Below are 25909 nucleotides of genomic sequence, written 5' to 3' on the forward strand. Positions count from 1 at the left end.
TCCAGCAATCTAACTCATCATTTGAAACAAATTGAAAAGACACAGGGGCAGTTTTATATAACTCAATGTTTCTGTTGATCGTCCAAATATACTCCCGTTTTCAAGATCATTTTCAGAAATGATATCTAGTCCTCTCTATCATACCCAAAAATGTCCAAAAGAATTCTTAACTTTAAACCATTTGAAAAGACATGGCAGATGCTCTTGAAACATGGATGAAGATATTTTGAACGAGTAGAAAAAACCTAATAATCCTGGAAAACTACTTAAGTAACTAGAAAACTGACACGGTCAGCAAGGGCCCCGCTGGGGGTTATTAGAGGAAAGTGACATCTGTATTTGATTGAACAATGTTTGGTATATATGTTAGAATTAATAATATTCAAAGATACGTTGGAATGCAAATTTGTGAAAAGGGAATCATGAAGCATATTTAAATTACTTCTGTTTGACACACACTCATCCACTCAAACACAACAGTGCAACTAAATCCCATTGTAGTAGGGGATTCAAAATGGATTACTGGTACAAATATGGTACATACTATTCGAAAAGGATTATGAATTTGACATATTGATGTCTTGGTAAAGGAAATTCTGATATCGGGGCTTTAAGCGTTTTCAAACTAATTGTCATTTGATAAATGTGGTCTACATTTTCAAAAATAGAAATCTATAGAATATGTCTTTACATACATAGGTGAAAAAGTTTCCATTATTCCAAGCCGAGACATACCATGTATGCGCTAAAACAAATTCATAAGCAAATATCAATATACCCACGTAGAAATTGTGGACCTTACCGTCAACAAGCGCAGTGAAACACGCCATTTCGAGATTTTCACCGACGAAAGCTCGGTAACAGTAATGAATAAGGTACACTCATTTTGTATCTATTTTGTGACTTTCTTTATTTAAAGAAACAGTTCTCTAAGGTGTAACGTGCAAATTACTATATAATTCAATTTCTTGCAGCAGTTTCAATTTGCAACCGGATATAAGATATTTTATTTCGTATTCCGATCCCGATCGAAAGTTGTTGACTGGGAATGACGTGTTTAATTCAATATACAAGTAACATCAAACATTTTTTATATCACATTAAAAAAAAAAAAAATATGCACAAACACAATCTTGTAGAGTTATTTTTTGTAAATTTTCTATATCAATACAATGCATATCAAAATTCAAATTGAATTACCCCCCCCCCCCTTAGACAGTGGTAAATGGATACGGTCATAATAAGAAAGATGATGACAGACAAAGTGACATGACTCCAAAATCTATAGGTGTCTTCCTCTTATTGTAAAGTATTTCTGTACAAAATTTGAAAAATGTACAACGAAAACTGTTTTGAGTTATTGTGTCACAAAGAAAGTGTTCATAATAACAAAGATCATGCCATACAGAAAGACAGACAGAGTGACATGACCCCAAAATCTATAGGCCTCTTCCTCTTATTGTAAATGATTTCTGTACAAAATTTGAAAACTGCGATAAAAACTGAGTTATCGTGTCACAAAGAAAGTGTTAACGGACAATGTGATTACTATAGGGCTTCCCGCATTTCATGCGGGGCCCTAATAAATGGTAAGTAATAAGTAAATAGGCATATCGCAAGATTTGAATTTTGTCGGTTTTAAGGAGGTACTCTGCATCGTCATAAAGGCTGACTTCCTTTTAAAACATGGATGAAAATATAGATATCAGTAATATTTGTCTCAGTAGGTAGGCACGTCGACTGCTGAACTGTAGATCGCGGGTTCGAGTCCAGCAGAGGTTTTCAATTTTTTGCAGATTGCTTTCCACTAAAACTACAATTTTTGACTATAAAAGTAAATATGAAAGTTTTCAATTTCAAAATACTATTGTACACATCTTCCATTTTTTATCCATATCAAATTTCTCTAGTAAAGCGTACCTCCTTAAACTCCAAAATTACTGTTATGGGTACCTGATAAAGCGGTGCTCTGTTTGACACCAATGCCAAGAAAAAACACAAGGTTGGAATTGAATGGTCATTAATTACTAAATAAATGACGAATCAAGTAAAATCATCAACTACTATTTCATTTTATTATTTCACTTATTATTTCATTTCACTAATTATTTCATTTAAAACACATTTAAAGTCATTTTGGCATGCAAAGAATTAATTTTTCTAAAATCGTTTAGCACATGCATATGTCCTTCAAAGGACTATTATGCTCCCGCCGTACAAAGTTGCAATCGGGGAAAGATCAAAGTAGTAAATGGAAGAAATGGGTATCATGTTTCTTTAACAGTTATGTAAAAGGGGAAACTATTAGTACCTAGAGAAAATTTCTTATCACAGACTACAAAGTAATTTAGATCCGAGGTCAATATGCGAGGGCGAGTCATTCAGTAACCAGCCTAAATTATTTCCGGTTGAGATCCACCTCTTCTTTTTCGATACAATTGCCCTCTAGTGTGATGCACTTAGACCAACGGTGTTCAAATGCCATGAGACCAGAACTGAAAACGTCGGGGTCCTCTCCATTGACCCACTCCTCAACTGCAGTCACGACTCCTTCGTCAGACCGGAAATGACGTCCACGGGTATCCTCTGTCAAGTTTGGGAATTGGAAAAACTCACTAGGAGCACCTCAGGCGAATTGGCAGGATGTGGTATTCATTCATACCCGTTTCGCTCTACTGCATCCATTGCAATTTTGCAAAGTGTGGATTCTCGCGTTGTCCTGTTGCAGCAAGACACCTTAGAGAGTTTTACAGATGGCGGTTCTCAGCTGGTCTAGCAAGTTTGACACTCCAGTTATTGTACTTCTCTTGGGTAAAAGGTCTAACATAATGCCTTTTGCGAACCAAAATACTGTGGTCATCGCCTTGCCAACAGATGGTTGCGTCTTGAACTTCTTTGGCCTCGGGGACCCAGGCCCTACCCACTGACGACTAGCTTTATTCTCTGGCTCATAATTATGAACCCAAGTCTCATCTACAGTCACCAGACGCAAAAACAAAATCGTCTTTTGACCTAAAAAGCTTCAACAAGGCGCTGCATATTGGTGCTCTGGTTGCCATTTGCTCATGGCTAAGGGATTTGGGGACCCAACGGGCTGTCAGGTTGCGCATACCTAAACGATCATGTAAGATTGTTGAAACGCTTACCATGTGAAGTGGCTAATTCCTGCACTATTTCGTCCATCTAAATTCGCCTATAAGAGTATACCAGATCCCGAATTTTCTTACACATTTCATCGTCGTTGGCATCCAGACCTGGCTTCATCTTATAAAGACGTTCTACAGCGTTTGAATACCATAATTGAACATGAGCATAAGATGGTGTAGAAGACCCATAAACATCGGCTAACTCGCCGTGTTTTTCCTTGCCTATCTTACCTTTTAGATACAAGTACCGATTCATAGCACAGTGCTCAACTTTAGATGAAAAGCATGCCTTAGCATCACTACCCATGTTTGACATTCAATATCTTATTAAAGAATGACTCGATACGCGTGCAATTTTGTACTCAGGTATAAAACATGTTACAGTATTGAAACCAAGGCATGAAAATCATGACCGTCTCGGTCAATCGGAAATGAGATAGGCTGGTTACTCATTGACTCGCCTTCATATGTAGGTCTTCGTCATGCTATGGTAATTTCAAGCAGGGGAATCATAAAAGACCCAGATACCATATCTCTAAACCAATGTTCACTTCGTCTGACATCGGTCCTTTGGTCTCGAAATGGGGCATTCCATAGCAAGATTTTATCAATAAGATAGGAACTTGAGATGGAAATCACACAAAGCCCAGAAAACCATTTTCGTATATTAATGTCCAGTAAACTTGACCTTTTTGATTCCAAAATCAGTAGGGGTTGCCATGATGCTATAACAAATGTATGTGTGGATGTTGGTAGCTATAGGTAAAAAGAAAATCACATTTGACCCTGAAACCACTTTTCGAAGACAGACTATCAATTGGGATCACCCACATTCAATTGTTAGTCAATATGGGAAGCTTTGGGATTCCTGAATAAAAGAAGGATCATTTAAGGCCAGCAACAAATGTTGTTCACAACCTGTTTCAAATACCTCCCAACTTTATTGTCAAAGAATAATTTTTCTTTGCACTAATGATAAAGTTCGGCACCATCTCTGCCTATGACATATTTGTATTTCAAATCATTTTACGTTTAAGGGTCGAGATCAAAATTTCAATGTCTGACAAAAAACTAAATTCACATAGTTTTCACCAAGACCCCCACACCTATAAAACTAAATATTATAAAACATCAGTATGAGAATTCTATGCAACGCGTAATCTGATTGATCTAGACAGTCACGTGCCAGGGAAGATAAAACTTCATATCTCCCTCTCAAACATCCCATCTCCCCATCATATTTCACCCCTTGGGCAGCCTCGTGCACTTTCCATCAATTTAACGTCAAGGTAGATGAAGTTTATTGTGACGTCACAATAAGTCCGAGTCATTGTACTTTCATAGTTCGTAAGGGACAATATGCGGGTCTCTGATACACACTTAAATCGTCAGATTTTGGTTGATACAAAAACAAGCAAGTAAATCAGCATTCAAGATGAATGAAAATACAAAACCTGGTTGTCATATGACTGTATTTCGTTGTTTGTACCGTCTAATACGTTGGCGGCGCGGTGTTACGGTTAGGGCCATCTCAGCTCAACACAATGCATAGGTGAGCGGACTCCAATTTCAAATGCTTTTTTGTAATTTTGCTTTGTTTCGGTATAATAAACAATCTATTGCATGAATGGTTGGAAGACATGAAGATTTCTCCACCCAAGAAAATCATATTCCCCTCGGACGTTGCCCTCGGGGAATATGATTTTTCTTAGGTGAAGAAATCTCCCTCACCATCATGCAATAAAATTTGGGTACTGCTTCAATATTTTACATTTTAAATCCCAGCAAGACAGTTGCTGTAAAGTGAACTGTGCTTTAACTTGTAGTATATTGATAACAAACACTTGAATTTAATGTACATTATTAGGTATACATACACTGAACCACTGGATGGGGAGTTTGGCCGTATATACTCAAACCGATCTTGGAGTGGAATGGTTGGACAGTTGGAGAGGAGAGTAAGTGTTGTATTGTGTGGGTGTTGTTTACCGTCCTATACGAAAATTGTTCACTGATATATCACCAACTGTGTTAGAAACTGAAGATGACGAACAGTAGTAACCAATCTTATAAATCCAATAAAGAATACAAAAGTAAAGATGGACAAGACAGTGGCATTAAAATATCTTAGTTAATGAATTTTCTTCATACTTTATAAGAAAGTAGTATAGGGCACCCTTAATACTAATGTGTCCAAATCATGTGAAGGTTCTTGTTATTGAAGGGACAAAAAAGAGGTACCTTCCCTGAAAAACAGTGAAAACTGATTAACATTACCTCCTAAACCTGTTCGAAGTATCAGTCTTAAATTCACACACACTATTGGGAATGGATACTCTTTCAATAGTTTTTCAGTATATTCTCAGATTTTGTGATATAGTCAAAAATATAATCAGTAATACAAAAGATATTTTTTTCAAAACACTTTTAAATAAACATTTTTATGCACTTAATTCATCTTGAGAATAGGAAGTACCGACATTTACCTCAATGTCACACTACGGTGACAGATTAATTTGTGTTACTGCAATACCAAGTCCGCCACGTTGAAATCAAAATATATTTGTTAATGCTATATCTCGTCAATTAACCGTGTATACTGACAGTACATGCATATGGAATATGCGTGGTCTTCATGTTATCGATGTAAAAACACTGATAATATATGTAATTTGCAGGAAGTAAGATATAATTTTATGCAAGTCTTTTGAAATATGTATTTTGGTTTGCCAATGCATTTAGGCTGAGACAGTAAAACGATTGTTGATTAGACTCATATCTTTCATTTTTGACATCATAGAATGAATGTAAACATATCATGGCGTACTAATAGGAACACAATCCTCACGGACACCGATCACATAAGATGATGCTGTGCACATGTGCCATAGAGAACCTAATATATACTCTCGGTTACGCTTCATAATAATATAGTTTACCAATACAACCTACAATAGGGTTATGCGTCTGATGTGTTTAATTGATTGGTCATTCTTGGCACACTGATTGTGACAACGGATTACTCCGTTTACCTGATCAATATACAGTGCTCCCTCGATATATTGCCCCCTCCCGTTATAATGCCACCCTCGCTTATTGCCTGAAAATTCCAAAGAAAAGATTTCCCCCTGTGTTAAAACCCCGTTATAATGCCAATCCCGCATAATGCCATATGCCGCTGATTTTCACAAACAAAAGGTCAAATCTCATAGGGTTTATCCTCAATAATCATGACAATTACCTAAAACCCATCAATAATCACACCTGTACTTTGCAAGCAGTGCAGTGAAGTATGACAGGTTGGCCAAGGTAATCGGGTGGTCAGGTTAATTACAAATAATTGCTGAATTAAACTCAAGGTTATTTAAATGTTTATACTGAATGCAGCCCATAGAAATTTACAGACTTTGATTTCTTTTGACTGTTCCATTAACTGTAACGGTGAATTCTTTATATTGCCACCCCCACTTTATTGCCGAAATTGTTCTTGAACAAAAATTGGCAATATATTGAGGGAGCTAACGGCGAGTGTGATCGGTCGACAGGGGATGCTTACTCCTCCTAGGTACCTGATCCCACCACTGGTATATCCAGGGGTCCGTGTTTGCCCAACTCTATATTTTGTATTCCTTACAGGAGTTATGAGATTGATCCCTGTTCGTTATTTTCACCTTTCATGATATAAGAATTCACTGTGGGTGTGAATCGGTATGGAATGCTGATTTAAAATCAAACCTGATACTTATGGATTGTTCAAATTCTCGTTTTAATTGAGACACTTCTGGTAAGCGTTGAAATAGAAGTATGACGGGTACCTGGAAAACTGATAAGGAATGTATTGTAATGATTCGAAATTCAAAATATCTTAAACGGCTTAATTTGACATCATTCTAATTTGTGTAAGTTTCCGGTAACCAGCCATGTTACTGCATTGCATCTGCAACCATTTCGACAGCTTTACTTCCTTGTTTTATGATATATATAAATGTTAACGAATTCTTTTATACCATTGTTTAACATTTGATAGGAAGTGGATCTAATGGTCGCAGCATCCTCTATACAAGGCCCCAGAGAGCAAGTAATGGATTATACCCATCCATTTTATTACGACACCACCACGATTCTGATAAAGCGACCTGATGAGAACAAAATATTTACTTTGGCGAAACCTCTCAGGATAGAAGTCATAGTCTGCATTATTTTCGTACTTCCAGTTTCGGCATTCTTACTGTTCATTATTGAGAAATCGTCCCCGTACTATCAAGTGCATGGACCAGACGGCAGGCAGAACTACCAGATGTCATTCTGGTATATGTTTGGTGCACTACTCACGCAAGGTTTGTGTGAAAATAACATTTTTCTTTGAATTCTCAAATCGGAGTGGATTTAAAATGCCTCGAGAGATATACCAGCATGCATTTTACATCCACTATGACTTCATAAAGTTCTCAATTTGTATCCCAACATCTCTAAATTATTTTTAGGTCACTCGAGTCAAGCTTGCTATTGGTCTTTGTCCGTCATCGTCCGTTAACAATTTAACATTTTAAACGTCTTCATAACCGCAATTCTCTTCAAATTCGATTTGAAGCACCTTTGGGACAAGGGGAACATATGTACATTACCCGACTCCAGCATCACCGGAGCCTTAGGGGCGGGGAAAGTTGCCAAACATTTACCAATTTTCAAACATCGTATTCTCTACAAGCGCACATCTGTAAGAAAAACTAAATGCATAGTCACGTCTAGCAGGAAGACCTTTACGAAAATTGTAAATTTCATGATCCCCGGGTTAAAGTCCTGGCTTCAAGGTAGGATCAATCTTGGTATATACATTGTAGTATTTATGTGTTAAACATTTAAATAATATCTTTATTGCTTTTGAACTGGTCGCGGTAGCTCAATGGTAGAGCGTTCAGGTCGTCGTAACAGGGAGGTCGTGAATTCAAATCCCGCTCGTGCCATGATATTAAATTATGTAGTGATTGATTGCTCCTTCGCCAACCAATCGGCATTTAGAAGTGAGAATCACGGGTCTTTCGGATATAATCTTGTCGTGACAGGCGTTGAAACGATAAAAAAAAAAAAAACACCCTCACTGCTATGGCCCTGAGCACCAACCATAGGTCTAAATTTGTAGTACCTGCCTACAGCTGTTGACGTCTCAATGAGGTAAAAATTCTTTCTTTTTTTTATATTTATTTTTTTAAACATACATACAGTATATATATATATATACATACATTCTGCAAAGAAACTTGTACAAAATGTTTATAAGAAACTATCAAAGGTATATGTATACATTATTTTGAGAGAGAGAGAGAGAGAGAGAGAGAGAGAGAGAGAGAGATGAATTCAGTCATTATTTAATATATTTTAAAAAGGTACATATATATTGAAATTTATAAAAAAAAATTTAAACCAAAAAAAAAAAAAATAAACAACAACAACAAACAAACACTCAATGAAATAATTGATTCCAGCAGGTGTCAAACAAATCTTTTTCACCATTTTTATATGCAATATGTCTTTGAGTTTCATAAAATGTATTCATTAGCGATATCGCAACATTTACATTCAGTGTCTTCCCTTTACACCTCATAGTATAGATATAATATTTCAGCCAAAGAACAAGATGATTTTGTATAGTTTTCTTTTCATCCAAAAATTCAAAAATAAAATTATTTTTTGTTATTGATATTTGAAGATTGGTCTTATGTTCAAAACAAACTTCAAATTCTCTTAAGAAATGCTGAACACTATCACATTCCCAAAACAAATGTTCAATTGTTTCTTCTTCTATCTGACAGAATGTACAATTCTTATCATCTCTAATTTTGATTTTGAATAAGTATGAGTTTGAAGCTAAAATTTTGTTCAGAATTCTGTATTGAAACCACTGCAGTTTACAATTACTTGTAACTTTAAAAGGCAATCTGAAGATCATTTTCCATTCTGTGTCATTTAATTCAAATATTTCATTCCACTTTCTTTTACCAGTAGGTTCTGTGCAGTTTTGATTGAGAAGAGTATAAAATTGTCTTGATTTTTTGCATCGTAGAAGAGTGTATATACTCGACATAATCAGAGGGTTTATTAATTTAATTAATTTTTTTTTATCAAACTTGACTTTTTTCATCCATGCTTTAATAGAGGTAAAAATTCTTGACAAACAGTCAATCAACCATTTAGCAGTCAATTATTGCTTTTGATGCAAAACTAAATCCTAATAGATATTTAAAATAAGCAAGTTGACCTTTACCAAAATTATACATTAAATTTCATGATTCCAGTGGTAAGGATTTTGGTTCCAGAGTGGGACCAAAGTTGTATTAATTGTCTTTATCATTTGAAAAACTCCCTTACTATTGCTGATACTGTATAAAAACTAAATGCGTAATTAAGAAAAGCAGAAAGGGATTACCAAAACTCTGAATCTTACAGCCACAGGGTTCTCAATCTAGGGCTGGTCCCAGATAGTCATATAGTGTTAAAGGACACATCGCATGTTTTTAAACTTTTTTAATTTTTTCAGCAAAATTAATTCATTTCATGCCTAAAACTACTTTACTTGTGTTTTAAATTAAACAGTTTTGCGTAATTTTTGAGTTTGAAAGCGATGGAATTCAAATCTTGCGATATACATATTTTCTTCCGATATTTACGCGCCATTATATGTGACGTCATATGCGACCTCGAGCGAGAAGATTTGAAAACAGCTGTTAGCCATTTCATAAACAGATTATATTTAATTGACAAACAAACAATTATCACATTAACGGCTTGTAAATAACACTGCATTAGGGTGTTTTGTGCCGTTTAAGGGTGTACTTGCTATCAGTAGAGAGGATTTGGACTGGGTTTTTCAATTTTCGAAGGAAGGTATGAGGGACAAGCCGTGAATATTTTTTGTCGACACAACGACTTTGCCTTAAAAAAACCAGTAGAATTTGTCCCTGTACTTTTTCAAACAAACACTTGGACAAAGACGTAAATAAACTGCGAGAAAAAGGTTCTATCGAAGCTACGCACTATTACATATATGCTTTCCGTTCTGCTCTCAAATTCAATACACACTAGCACCAACTGACCTTCACCTTGTAACAATATATAGGCAGAACTTTGCTAGCAGTGTCTACCAACTGGTAGTTTTAAAAAAGAAATTTAAAGATAAAAGATAATTGAACTTTCAATTATAAATAATAAAATATGATATTTCCCAACTTTGAATTGAATTATAATGCTTTCATTTTTTTTTTTATAACCACGCGTACGTGTTTACAACAGCACGCCGCGCTCCCACTTCCTAAGTAACAACGTGTAGATAACAAAAAATAATGATTAATAAAATTGCTTGAATAAATTTTTTTAAAAGTATTGTGATTTTCACAATAAGTTTGATCATTTTTATTATTTTTTTTTTTTCGAAATGCACCCGTGACAATAGGCCTAGTTGTCCATGATACATAATCGTATCATAATTTAGGCCTATTTAACTTCTCCAAAAATAAATTTAATAATAATTGCACTGTTTATCTTAGAAAAGCAACAACGATAATTACAGTTGTTTACACAAATGGCATTACCAAATAGTGTTTAGACAGTGATCCCATGTAAACATTATTTATTCGCAAATTTATGCAGATTCCTCGCTATTTTTGGGTTGCTATTTGTATGCACTGGTAGCTAAAAGATATGACTCGGGAAATTTGTCAACATCGAAATAAATGTTATCCATGGTAAATAAATTAGGCCCCTAAAACCTGAGTTTTTAAAAATATCTAACACTACTTTTACAACAAGTTGATCGACGAAGGTCGCATATGACGTCACTGTACCACGTGACTACCGATCTAATTAACTAGGCTTTTTAAAATAGGGGCTTAGATTTAAGTTCGTATTGTGGCTAATTATCGCAATACTTCAGTGAACGAACTATTACAATTAATTGCTATAAGCATAAAGAAGACAAAATGCATATAATTATGTATACTTTGAACACACGAGATGTGTCCTTTAATACCACATATATTTTTATATAAAGTCTTCCATGAGTATAGACACTTTCGGGGCATTCGTGCTTTAAGAATACTTGTGCTGAATATTAGAATTTAGCTTAGATATTCAGAAAAGGAAAATTATTATAGATTCCATAGCCCTTGGGTCTAGTGATACTTTTAAGTACTACTCGGGTTACTGATAAGGCCCATGGGTCTCTTGGTTTTTTTTAATTTCAATATCTTTTATACCTATAAATACCTTTGAATTTCTTGACTATTGTCTGCCTGTCTGTGTTAGTTTAGTTAAACTTACAGTTGTATGGTCCGAATTACAACATTTCTTTTCCATCTCGTAAAAACGCAATTAAATCATCGCACGTATGTAGTTATGAGGCTGTATGACATGTCATATATTATTTCACTTGTTTAACCAAAATTATTTGATTTTAAATCGGTGTTTACAAACAACCGCGTCACTCTGCCATTTCAAGTGACAGTCACGTGACCAGTTCAAACTTTCAGATCATCGGTGGTCTTTTCTGTGTAAAGCTGTATTTTGTTACAACAGTACCGTGCCATAAGCTTAATAGAAATAAAAATATCAATTACCTCTTTGTAATTCGTTGTTTTACGTTCTTTCAGCCTTAAAACTAGACAGTTGCGTCTGAGTTAATACATCATGTTGGGATTCCCCTGAAGCGCGCGGGGTATTTATAGATGTCTATCACTGTATAATTTATGCGTTTTCCGGAACACCTCGGGCCTTTTACCGAAAACACCGTGATTTGAGTGAAAGGCCCGAGGTTTTCCAGGTGATTTATATATGTACCACACTATATTTACTTTCTAAATAATATTCTCACTGGTTTTTTTTTTTTACATGCATATGTTTTCAAGCCTGTAATTAAGGGAAAGTTAATAACTTTATAAAATAATTAATCTGATTTGAAGTAATTATGTACAAAAATAATACATGAACATCGGACCGCACAGCTTTAACTAACCTTTGTGCATCTGGGTAAATGATCTGCGTTTTGCAGCAGTGTGTCATTCATGGTTCTATCTAAAGGATCATATATATTGTATTCGTTCTGTATATATGTTTAAGGTGGAGAGAGTCTGCCCAATTCACCGAGCGGCCGCACAATGATAACTTTCTTCTGGGTATTCTCCATCATTTTGGTTGCTACATACTGTGGGAATTTAATAGCCTTCTTGACAGTGACAAAGGAAACACGCCCATTTGATTCCCTGGAAGAACTGGTAGAGCAAGATGAATACAAATGGGGGATTGTATCGGGAACATATTTTGTGACATGGTTCCAAGTAAGGCTTTTCACAATGTTGTTATTGAATTTGACAAATTTCCTACGTGATGCTTGTATGCAAATAAATATTTTCATAGAATTGTTTGATCAGTGAAAAATTTGAAAAGAAATATTAGACTTGCTTTTCCTTGGTTTCTATAACATATGTACTGGTTTATTTCATTGAATTATCGTTTGTTGGTTTGAGTGGTATAACTTGAAAATTGCGTACTGATCTTTAGAATTGTATAGAAATGTATTCTTTTTTAAAATTTTATAGCCTTTTAAAACATAAGTAAACATACAAAACAACTTTCATCCTTGCATTCACACAGTTGAGAGAAATAACATGAGTAGCATTTTGAAATAACAGCAATTACATTATTTGAAAAATTAAGTCATTCAAAAAGACATTTCCATTTTTAACACCTTTTCATAAAGACATTTGTGTCGAAAAGACGTTTTTCATGTGAATAGTATAATTGTAAATAAGCTAAAATGTCATTAAACTTGAAAGGTAATCCTTTCCTAGAGAATGAAAATATACACCTAAACCTCTTTTTCACATGACACTTACCTTATTACTACATGGCACAAAAAAATAAAGTACATATTAAAGAAATTTATCTAAATTCTATTTTAAGAAAAGTTTGATAACCATATTTGTCTGCTATCACGAAAAATATTCATTGAACTCCAGTGACAAATGTGTTTTACCACTGACAATCAAACTACACTGGTGACACAAAATTAACAAAAGTGGACCCAAACCATTTAAAGCTAAAAATAAATTAACGCAAATCCTTTGAATAATTTCACACATTTCCGTTGAAAGAAAAAAAACATTGGGCACGAATAGTTTTGCTTGTAGGTACATTGGTTGATTGAATGTTGTTTAACGTCCCTCTTGAGAATCTTTCACTCATATGGAGACGTCGTCACCACTGTCGGTGAAGGGCTGCAAGATTTAGGCCTATGCTTGGCGCTTACGGCCTTTGAGCAGGGAGGGATCTTTATCGTGCCACACCTGCTGTGACACGGGACGTCGGTTTTTGCGGTATTATCCGAAGGACCGCCCATTTAGTCGCCTCTTACGACAAGCAAGGGTACTGAGGAGCTATTCTAACCCGGATCCCCACGGGATCTTGTAGGTACAAATGATGAAGATACACTACCCACCATAAATAAGTATACTGTATACACATAAGCTTTTTACACATTTTGGCATGAAATATATTCAATATAATAAAAGAGAACTGAATTCACTGTGTATAACTTTCAATTTATCCCAGTAAAATAATCAGTTAAGGGTACAACTTCAATATATTTGAAACATTAATGGACATTCAATGATTTTTGCGAAGTCTGTTAAATTATGATATTGGTTTATTAGTCATTAGTCCCCTACCGACGAAGTCGAGGGGACTTTAGGTTTGCGCTCCGTCTGTCTATCCGTCAGTCCAGTTTTCCGCACTTTTTATACCCCCGCAACAAGTTGTGGGGGGGGGGGGGGTATACTGGAATCGGGTTGTCCGTCTGTCTGTCCGTCCGTCCGTCTGTAGATGCAATGGTTTCCGGGCTCTAAAGCATTATCCTTTCCACCTACCGTCACCATATCATATATATGGACTACCCATGGGATGAAGTTGTTCCCTATCGATTTTGGGGTCAAAGGTCAAGCGCACTGGACATCGAAGTAGCAATATGGTTTCCGAGCTGTAAATTGTTATCCTTTCCACCTACAGTCACCATATCATACATATGGACTACCCATGGGATGAAGATATTCCCTATCGATTTTGGGGTCAAAAGGTCAAAGGTCAAGTGCACTAGACATCGAAGTAGCAATATGGTTTCCGGGCTCTAAAGCGTTATCCTTTCCACCTACAGTCACCATATCATACATAATATGGAATACCCATGGGATGAAGATGTTCCCTATCGATTTTGGGCTCAAAAGGTCAAAGGTCAAGTGCACTGGACATCGAAGTAGCAATATGGTTTCCGGGCTCTAAAGCGTTATCCTTTCCACCTACAGTTACCATATCATACATACGGGCTACCCATGGGATGAAGATGTTCCCTATCGATTTTGGGGTCAAAAGGTCAAAAGTCACGCGCACTGGACATCGAAGTAGCAGTATGGTTCGGTTTGTCATGCCATTTGTTTTTTACACTCAGAAAAGAGGTAGTTTATACCTATTACCAACACCCTTTCGGATATTGGGGTAAGCGGGGGTATTCTTAGTGAGCATTGCTCACAGTACCTCTTGTTTTCTCTGTTCTTGCAAATATTTATTTTATATTTGGTATGTGGCTTTTCCATAACAAGTTACAGATCAACTTCGAACTTCGTCTCGGTCTGTTGATTTTTCACTTAGTTATGGCCCTTGGACGTAGAAAAATAGCATGAATTATCAGTTTTCCAGACTATTTTTGGTTATGCTTGCAGATATTCTTTGATATTTGGTACATTGCTTTGCCATAACAAGTTACAGATCAAGTTCGAACTTCGTCTCGGTCCGTTGATTTTTCACTTAGTTATGGCCCTTGGATTTAGAAAAATAATATGAATTATCAGTTTTCCAGACTATTTTTGGTTATGCTTGCAGATATTCTTTGATATTTGGTACATTGCTTTGCCATAACAAGTTACAGATCAAGTTCGAACTTCGTCTCGGTCCGCTGATTTTCACTTAGCCCTTGGACGTAGAAAAATAGCATGAATTGTTAGTTTATATCCAAGTTTCTTATCTCTGTCGATAAGAATTAAGAATATACTACACTCATTAAAACTTCTAGCATAGTAATACTACAATATATTTAAATTATTCATGATTATCTACATGTTACAGTTTATTGACTTGGTTAAATGCCTAAACCTAATTATAAATTTGTCTTTTTTCTTGGTGTAGTCTCTACTCGAATAGTAGTTGATTTCCAATCATTCCTATCCTGGTTCCCCAATTTTTCCTTTTACCATAACCTACATAATGAACTTTGAATATTGTTGTGGTACAGTGATTTTTGCAACCGGTAGGGGACTATGTATTGCCATGCAATACTCTAAGAATGCTTGTTTACTGTGCAAAATCAAAGGTTCTTGTAAAAGTACACATTAAATACACAACAATATGTATTAGTAATCAATTTGATATGGTTTCAAGTTGAAAATTTGTGCACAATAGATTTTTTTTTTAAAATTCAGAAAATGAAGTATTTTAATAAAAAAAAAAAATTAGGATAAAGAAGTTTTAAAAAGCGTAACATCACCTATTCATATGTAAGAGCTATGTATTTTGCATTTAAAGAAATCTGTATCAATGATGTAACCCATATTTCATATGCTCAAGTAACTTATTTTGGTGAGTATGTACTTATCGCTTTATAGCACTCCACAGATAATAGTTTTTGTGTTACATTATGAATGTAATAATAAATGATGTCATGATAAAGGCAATCATTAAAAGTGTCAACATACATGTACTTGTTCCAAATACAGATTTCAAGCATTCATCTTTATTAGGTCACCTGAGCCATCCAAGTGACCTATTGCTATTGATATGTGTCCATCGGTATGCGTTGTGCATAAACAATTGAACACTTTTAACTTCTTATTGATAACTAACATTCCAATTTTTTTCCAAAGATTTGGTATGAAGTATTTTTCGGAGAAGAGGGAAATACATGATAAATTTCAGTACTCCGTCACCCCTGGGGCTTCAGGGGAGAAACAAAAATTGGCCATTTTGCAAAATTCTTCTCTTCAAACACAAATTCATCCTGAAAATTCCGTTGTGCATTAACAATTGAACACTTATAACTTCTTGATAACTACCATTCCAATTCTTTTAAATTTTTTGGTATGATGCATTCCAGGGAGGAGGGGGAATAAATGGTAAATTCCAGAACTCCGTCACCCCTGGGGCTTCAGGGGAGGAACAAAATTGACCATTTTGCAAATTTTTTCCCTTCAAACACAAATTCATAAGGAAAATTCAATGGAGAGTCATGTAGAGCAGGAAGTCCTCTGCCACAATTTAACATTTTATCGCCCCTTAGGCAGAGATTCTGAATCCAGGGTGGAGCAAAAACTTCGAATATAGTATGTATGTGTATATGCATTGATTGATTGATTGATTGATGTTTTCCGCCACACTCAACGATTTTTCAGTTATCTGGTGGCGCCCAGGTTTTTATTGGTGGAGGAGAGAACCCAGATACAATGTATCTGGGAAGAGACCACCGACTTTCCGCAAGTAAACTGGGAAACTTTCTCACTTACCGGCGCGAGCGGGATTCGAACCCGAGTCGAGCAGAGGCGAGAGGCCGTGTGATTTAGAGCGCGATGCTCTAACCACTCCGCCACGGAGGCCCCGTGTCCGTGTATAAAATTTAAGTAGCATTTTCTTTAATGCTATTGATAGAAACGTGAAATTAACTGGATATTTAGAAGGAGCAGATTAGGGTCTTTTACCTAAATTTTGAATGGGATAGGGGTTTGGTACATGTAACAAGGTGGGTCAAAATGGATATAGTGATTACATGTGCACGAAAGGGGGAGATAACGAACAGTAGTAATCAATCTCATAATTCCTATAAGCAATACAAAATAGAGAGTTGGGCAATGACGTATACGTTGACCCCGATTGATTTTTAGGTCACATGGTCAATCCACTCTTGACATAGAAAGATATTTTCTGCTCGATATTTTGAATTGATGATACTGCTACCAATTAAATGATGTGTGTATAAACCTTTCAATTTTTCACCATGGGGGGGCATATGTGTTTTACAAACAACTCTTGTTTAAAGGAATTGTTGCCCTTGGACTTAAAATTTTTTCTATTCAGAATACTGTCTTCACAACGTCTCCTAAACCCTTTAGGGGTTTTAATGAATTTTGATACAAAGAAAGATCGCAATGTGGAGGTTTGTATACTGCAAGGGGAATGCTGTCCAATGTTTCGTGACGACCCTTGGAATTGGTTTTTTTTTCCTATTCAATATACCTTGTCTTTGCAACTTCTCCTAAATCCTTTGGGTTTTTTTTTTTATGAAACGTGGTACAAAGAAAGATCACAGTATGGAGATGTGCATATTACAAGGGGAATGCGGCACCACTATTTTTGAAAGAGTTAGGGCCCTTGGACATATATTTATTTTATGTAAGTAACTTGTCTTCGCAACTCCTCTTAACCATTTGGGGGATTTAAAGGAAACTTAGTACAAAGGAAGTACACAATGTGTAAATGTGCATATTACAAGGGGAATGTTGCACCACTATTTTTGAAGGAGTTACAGCCCTTGGACTTAGATTTATTTAATGCAAAATACATTTTTATTGCAACTCCGACGAAATTGTTTTGTAGATAATCCTTTCTTACTTGTTCAAATTCCTGGGTCAATAATGTATACGGGTGTATCATGTACCGGTTTAGCGGTGTCCTATTTTTTCTCACTTACATAGGATATGAAGAAGACTTTAGAGTGACTGAAAATCTACGAAATTTGATAATGGCCCAGTAATAAGAATAATATTTTCGTTTTCAGTCAATATGCTTAAATTATTGTTTGTGAATCAAAATGCACTCTTTTTTGTCTTTTGCAATATCCAAAAGGACAGGCATGGCCAAATTCTTGCATGAAATGGACAGTAAACAAATAGGTGTCTTTGTTTCTTAGGAACAGATGGAGCAAGCTTTGTTATCTATATTTTTATCTTATGCGGATAGTTATTCGTACCTATAGCTTACCGGATAGCATAAACGGACGTCGCACGGATAAAAATGATTGTGACAAAATGCTTAAACAATATTTCTATGTTCTTTTTTCCAATTAAATGTAGATGGTAGATCTAGGTCAAGTTTCCATTTTGATTCACATATTGGTCTATATTATGCTGTGTTAATAAGATTAATAGAATCCTTCATTAGTACAAGTGTGAGATTGGGAAATTCCACCGAGGGCACAAGATTAGCAGTCTTGGACGAGGCTTTGCCGAGTCCTAGACAGCGAATCTTGTTCCAGAGGTGGAATTTCCCTATCCCACACGAGTAAATAATGAAGGGTTATTTTTCTCATATTTTAACTACAGTCTAGTGCATAAAATTAGGAGCTTTTAGAAAATTCTAGATTATCAAAATTCTCACTTGAACTTCGATGCTAAAACTAATTAGATAGGCAGAAAGAGCATACCCGAAAATGGATGTTCACCAGAAAGCTATACTACATTAAAATTGAAAGATAACAATGCAAAATATTTTTACTTCACTGTGTAACGTAAATCTTCACCGTGTAACGTAAATCATAGAAAATATATGACGTCACAATTAAATGACGTCGCAGCAATGTGAGACTAATAGAATCCTTCATTAGTACGAGTGTGGGATAGGGAAATCCCACCGAGGGGACAAGATTCGCAGTCTAGGACGAGGCTGTGCCGAGTCCTAGACGGCAAATCTTGTTCCAGAGGTGGGATTTCCCTATCCCACACAAGTAAATAATGAAGGATTATTTTTCTCACATTTTACCTACAGTTTAGTGCATATATTTATGAGCTATGAGAAAATTTTAAATTATGAAAATCCTCATTTGAACTTCAATGCAAAAACTAATTAGATAGGCAGAAAGATCATACCCGAAAATGGTTTACACTGTAAGTGTAAACTAAAAAACCCAAGGTTGTCCATCAGAAATTATACTACATTAAAATTTAAAGAAAACAATGCAAAATATTTTACTTCACCGTGTAACGTAAATCTTCACCGTGTAACGTAAATCATAGAAAATATATGACGTCACAATCAAATGACGTCGCAGCAGTGTGAGACAGAAAAATCTCACATGGCTGTCTCGCATGGGTAAAGTCGATCTCACACTGGTGATAATGTGAGAATATAAGACTCTTATGCAAGGTGAAGATAACGAACAGTGACCAATCTCATAACTCCTACAAGCAATACAAAATAGATAGTTGGGCAAACACGGACCCCTGGACACACCAGAGGTGGAATCAGGTGCCTAGGAGGAGTAAGCATCCCCTGTTGACCGGTCACACCCGCCGTGAGCCCCATATCTTGATCAGGTAAACGGAGTTATCCGCAGTCAAAATCAGTGTGCCAAGAACGGCTTAACAATCGGTATGAAACACGTCAGACAGCATTTGACCCAATGCGAGGTTGTATTGACGAACTAGATCGTTATAACGACCATAGAATTTGCGAAATGCTGACTTCAATCGAGACTGTTGAAATCCCTGTACCATCAACTTGTTTGTCGTAGCTTACCTCGATTTAAAAACTGACTATATCCAGAACAAGCTCTTGCATATCGAATCAGTTGAGATATATAAAGTAGTCATGAAATATAAGGTTATTCCACCCGGGGGTTGCAAAAAAGCTGTGAAACCCGAGGCTTTGCCGAGGGTTTTACCGCTTTTTTGCAACCCCGAGGGTGGAATCACCTTAATATTTCGTGGCAACTGATAAGAGAGTATTTTTCTCTCATATTTCTAGAGTTTTCCGTTTTCCTTGTGCCTAGCGACGCCATTTTTTAGAATTTTCCAATTAATTAATATTTCGCTGTACATTAAAAATAACACCAGAATCGAATTCTACGACCTTCATTTTGGCAATAATCAGGGTGATGCGTGACGTAACTCAACAGTCCATCAGCGCGAAACATTTTCACAGACCTAATCAGAATATGAATTCACAACTGCACGTTTTTGTTCTTAGAGGAGCGTTGGTATTGAAATTAATTGAGCAGTTATTTAATGAGGAGTGTTTGAAGAGAGATTCCAAGTGGTTTTTGTTGGTGAATATGGGCATGGCTAGACTTTCGTTTTCCACGCGTGCAAGGACTGGAATCTCATGGACATTGAAGGCACTTATTTCACCTTAGACACAGACAGTAGACATTGACAGAGTAATAGACCGTGTGGTCTGGGTTTCTGTGAACTGGCATAATACACCGGATGACATAGGTGTATTGAGGAATTTGTGACTGTTGTTGAGTGTACGGTAATTGTTCAAGGAATGTGTATTTTTGTGTCCGGTAACATACACCTGGAGATTATCAGGGACATTACAATCTGTAATTTTTTGTACAAGAGCTTTGCAGTTCGTCAATCGAGGCGAGGTAAGTTGCAAGCTAGTTGCGTATTGATTATGACGTCACGGGCTATGTAAGATAAACGTCACGTGATACGAAAAATAGAAATATCTTACATACCTTTCTTTCATAGAATATCTGTATCTTACATACGTAGATATGAAAGAAAAATCTCACATGGCTGTCTCACATGGGTAAAGTCGATCTCACACTGGTGATAATGTGAGAAAATCGTATATAGTTCTAGATTCTTTTTCATCTCTAACTGATATTTTAATAACTATGGACTGATAGAGTTTTAGAGTTTGTTTTAATGTCAGATGTCTACATCACCATCCATGTAGTACATTCTGGGCTAGGGAATTAATATCTATGTTCCAGGCCCGTGGGGATCCGGGTTAGAATAGGCGCTCAGTGTCTCTTCCTTGTCGTAGGAGGCGAATAAATGTGGCTCCTTTGGATGAAACAGCAAAACCGAGGTCCCGTGTCACAGCAGGTGTGACTTGATAAAGATCCCTCCTTGCTCAAAGGCCATAAGCGCGAAGCATAGGCCTAAATTTTGCAGCCCTTCACCTGCAATGGTGAAGTCTCCATATGATTAAAAAGTTCTAGAGTGGGACGCTAAACATTACACAACCAACATCTATGTTCCAATAATTGATTTAAAAACTCTAAATACATCATTAGTAGAACAAACCATACTGTTTTGAAACGATGTCGGAACTATCTAATGAAAACATGACGTCATTTTTGAAACAACTGTTCTACAGTATGATTTGATAAGAAAAATGAAAAAAAAGAAACACAGTAATATTTCATCTTCATCAAATTCTAAAACAAAATAGTGATACTTTGACATTATGTATATTGAATGTGATTGTTCGCTCACGAAATCAGTTTCTATTTTCTATTGTCACACCACTGAAAAAGTATAATCTATTTAAGTTAATATAAATATATTATTTTTAAAAGGCTAGCGAATCATATACAATGTAACTACCACAGCATACCTCTTAGTTTTAAATTTCAAATTTTACCCAAGGGTGCAAGGCTATTTCAATTTTCCTGTTCCTATATTTTCATTTGCAGGAGTCCCCTTTTGAAGTTCTACAGAAGGTCTGGGCTGGAGTGGTAACATTTAACAAAACCGATACAGATGTTTTAAATCTTGATCCGGAAGCACATATTGACAAACTGTACAACGAAAAGTATGCGTACATAGGAGACAAAACTTTCATGGAAATAAAAATGGCAAATAATTGTGAACTCGTAACAGCGGCACAAGAAATTCCGAATATGTCCTACGGTGTTGGCCTTCCTAACAACTCTCTGTACACGAAAATGTTCTCGGACAAGTAAGCAGCTCAACAATATCAGTAAACATTACAGCTAATACTAATTGCTTTTCATCCCTTATGAAAGTGAAGTTAACGAACAGTGATCAATCTCATAACTCTTATAAGCAAAACTAAATGGAGAGTTGGACAAACACGGACCCCTGGATATACATGTACAAGAGGTGGGATCAGGTGCCTAGGAGGAGTAGGCATTCCCTGTCGATCAGTCACACCCGCCGTGAGCCCTATATCTTGATCGGGTAAATGGAGTTATTCGTAGTCAAAATCAGTGTGCCAAGAACAGCCTATAATCGGTATGAAAAACGTCAGACGTTTGACACAATGATAGGTTGTATTGGCAAACTAGATCGCTATAACGACCATAGAATTTGCGAAATGCTGACTTTAAACGAGAATGTTGAAACCCCTGTACCATCAACTTGTTTGTCAGTACCCTGCCCCGATTTAAAAACTGATCATACGCGGAACAAGCTCTTGCGTATCGAAGCAGTTTAGATATATAAACAATTCTCCATCTTCAACTTCCCATATTTCATCATCACATGCATATGATGTTTATCTCTCTCAACTGATTCGATACGCAAGAACTTGTTCTACTTATGATGAGTTTAATCGAGACAAAATAGTTACAAATAAGTTGATTGTTTCGAAACTTTTATGGTTGTTATGACGACCAATTTTTGTACGCTGATTTTTTTTTTACTACGGATGGCTTTGTTTGCCTGATCCAGTTATAGGGCTAACGGTGGGTGTGACCGGTCGACAGGGGATGCTTTTTCCTAGACACCAATTTCCGCTGCTAGTACATCCAAGGTCCCTGTTTGCCTACTCTCAACTATATTTTCTTTATAAGAGTTATGAGATTGATCACTGTTCGTTATCTTCATCTTTTCATTTTGTGCACGTTTTCTTGTGTACCGTAAGAAAAATAGATTTACATTGTTTTATTCACAGAATTCTCTCCCTAGAAGAAGGTGGAATATTACAGACCTTCAAGCAGAAACATTGGCCTTTTGCAGATAAATGCCAAGGATCTGTGGTGACAGAGGCTAAAAAGATCAGGTTGATCGATGTTCAAGCCGCCTTCATTGTAATTGGTGTTGGTATAACGTTTGGTATCATTGTACTCTTCTTTGAAAAAGGTAGTAAACATTTATCAGATGGCTTTTGTGTGAAAAAAGACCACGGTGATTGTGAGCGTATTGGCACAGTTCCAAAAAGGAGTATATGTCTTGATAGCCAGCCTAGACCTGTCTCTGATATGGATTAAAACGGCCTTCATAGACACATACGTATCGGAGTCTTTCTACCAGCATTTCATATTGAATAGATATAGGGAATATAACAATGACTATTTACAATCCTGTAAACTCAACATTCTTCAATCAATGTGAATTTCAGTCATTTCCATCTTGTAGTGGGAGAAATAATAAAAACAGGAAATTCGTACATAATATATTTAGTATAGCATGCATTTTATAGTTCATTAGGAAAAAAATCACGCTTTACAACTACTTCTATCTGGATTTGTTCATGACGTACTTTCGTCATATATGGACATGAAAGGGATACAATGAAATAGACGTGATCGATTTACATTCCTATTCTGCATTTTGACATGCATGTATTCATTATGTTTTCGACCAAAAAAGTACCATACATTGGTTACTCATATATTCTTATGTCTATAATTGATACATGATATTTGTTTATTTCTTCTACAATCCCTAAGGACATATGCTATTGACTACTATCTATGACTTTTTGATATCATGTCTTTGTTTTGCTTCCATTGGTTTTTATTACATGTACCTCACCTGAGCTGAAAGCTCAAGTGGGCTATTCTGATCATCGGTTGTCCGCCGTCTGTCTGTAAACTTGTCACATTTTCATCTACAGAACCACTGAGCCAATTTTAATTATACTTGGTACACATCACTCATTTGTCAAGGGTATTAAAATTTATTCAAATGAAGGGCCGCGCCCCCTTCAAAGGGGAGATAATCACGAAAATGCAAAATAGGGTGGAGTCATTTAAAAAAATTCTTAAAAACCACTGGGCCAGAAAAGTTTACACGAAAGTTTCTTTACATATTGCAAATTTAAGTTTGTTCAAATCATGATCCCCAGAGGTAGGGTGGGGTCAAGATAGGGGATCAAGGTTTACATGCGAATATATAGGGAAAATCTTTAAAAAAAACATCAAGAACTACTAAGCCAGAACGGTGAAAACTTACATGAAATCTTCCTGATATAGAGCAAATTCAAGTGTCCGGGAGTATGGTGGGGCTACAATAGGGGATCAAAGTTTAAGACGCGAGTATATAGGGGAAATCCTTAAACATCTTCTTAACAAAAGCATCCTTAGGTTAAGGGCTTTCAAGTTTGTTCAAATAAAGGGCCATGTCCCCTTCAAATGGGAGATAATCACAAAAATGCAAAAATAGGGTGGGGTCATTTAACAAGAGGCCCATGGGCCTAGAATCGCTCTTCTGATACATTGTAGAACAGGCAAAAATTATAACTAACCAAGATTCATCAATTAACAAGGTTTTAAAGACCTATCACATGATAGTGTATGAAGGGGATATCGTAGAGTACACTATTAGATTAGGCAATCAAAATAATTACAAAATGAAGTTACTTAACCTACGTGCATATCTGGGTAGTACATATTTCTCTTCTACATGAATTTTTTCAAGGGACTTAGAGATGGTTGGGGTGTTAAATACCGAATTTACTATGCATACAATTAGAACAAGGGGTCGCATTGTATTTTGTCCGATTTTAATGCAATTACATTCCATGCCATTGTTGGAGAATGGTAACCGTTCTTAAAACCAATATCAACAAAATTGCCTTTTAACTTTTTCAGCTCTGTTGAAATAAAAAACAAAGAGTGAGTTAAGTGACAGGATAGCATTTTAAATGAATGTTTCTATATTTTTCAAAGATTTGGCAATATGTTTTATTAATGATTGTCTGAAACACAAATTTACATGACAAGCTGGTTTTAAAAATGTGTACAGTTATAAACAAATTATACAGGAAATTTTAAGTTTAAAGTGTAAGTACAGTAGTTGAAAATAATGCTGCAATGAATAAGACAAAAATGTCGCCAATGCAATCTATATATATCTCCTCTACAATGTGATCTAAGAAAAACTTAAATACTATTTCTGACAAGAGTACTGGTTACGGTACAAGAAATGCCCATCATCAAGTCTGCATCGTATATAAAAAAAAAACCAAAAAAACTTGAACACTACTTTTGACAAGAGTATTGTTTATGATATAGGAAATGTTCATCATCAAGTCCACATCTTGTCCACGCACTGAAGTCCACACACTGTAGACTCAAGATGCACCAACTGACAAGTCAAATAGTATTCAAATATAGCCATCAAATTCCAAAAGAAGGTCATAGTGACCTACTTTATGTTTATCAGCTTCTATTACCCAAACTCTGCTCATCGTAGCTCGTTTTTGCTGTCATTAAAAATCTGAACAAAAGAGTGATTGAGATTGAAAAATTGTCATTTATTACAATACAAAATGATGAAAGAAATCCTCAACATAAGATTTTGGGGGAAATCAGCTAATACATTCTACATCAAAGTACCTGCAAAGCTAAATGAATCAAAGTCTGATTTCCCCCAAAGAAGACAAAATAACTTAAATAATGCTACGCTATAAGATGACATAAAAATTCATCAAAACAACCGAAGAGCAAAAAGATGGCGAACAAATAAGGCCCTATAAAAAGTTGCATAGCACCGGAGTAAACTTCCACATTGAGGACGGAAAGTTGGGGTGGTGGAGGGTTGAACAAAATGAAAAAACTTTGATCCACTTTACAATTTGTGTGCAAAACACAAGCTATCGCATGCTTATCCAAGCCAGTGATTGGCTCCCAAACTTGAGGCCCCCAACGGGGTAAAGTTCTGCGAGGTCCTCAATAGGGTAAAGACACATATATACGC

The 25909-nt window shown here is 36.0% G+C and overlaps 1 protein-coding gene across 1 annotated transcript in view; it reads left to right on the top strand.

Moving 5' to 3' along the window:
- LOC125660127 (uncharacterized) overlaps nucleotides 1–23314 on the top strand; it is an 87195-nt gene extending 63881 nt beyond the window's left edge. The window contains exons 9-13 of the mRNA XM_056150750.1: nucleotides 5014–5104; nucleotides 7174–7483; nucleotides 12255–12472; nucleotides 21658–21923; nucleotides 22881–23314. Coding sequence (XP_056006725.1) covers nucleotides 5014–5104; nucleotides 7174–7483; nucleotides 12255–12472; nucleotides 21658–21923; nucleotides 22881–23196 — 1201 coding nt within the window. The 3' untranslated portion in view covers nucleotides 23197–23314. The remainder of the gene's footprint in view (nucleotides 1–5013; nucleotides 5105–7173; nucleotides 7484–12254; nucleotides 12473–21657; nucleotides 21924–22880) is intronic.
- Nucleotides 23315–25909: the final 2595 nt, after the last annotated feature.

Source organism: Ostrea edulis, chromosome 9, assembly GCF_947568905.1.
Source record: "Ostrea edulis chromosome 9, xbOstEdul1.1, whole genome shotgun sequence".
NCBI lineage: Eukaryota > Metazoa > Mollusca > Bivalvia > Ostreida > Ostreidae > Ostrea > Ostrea edulis.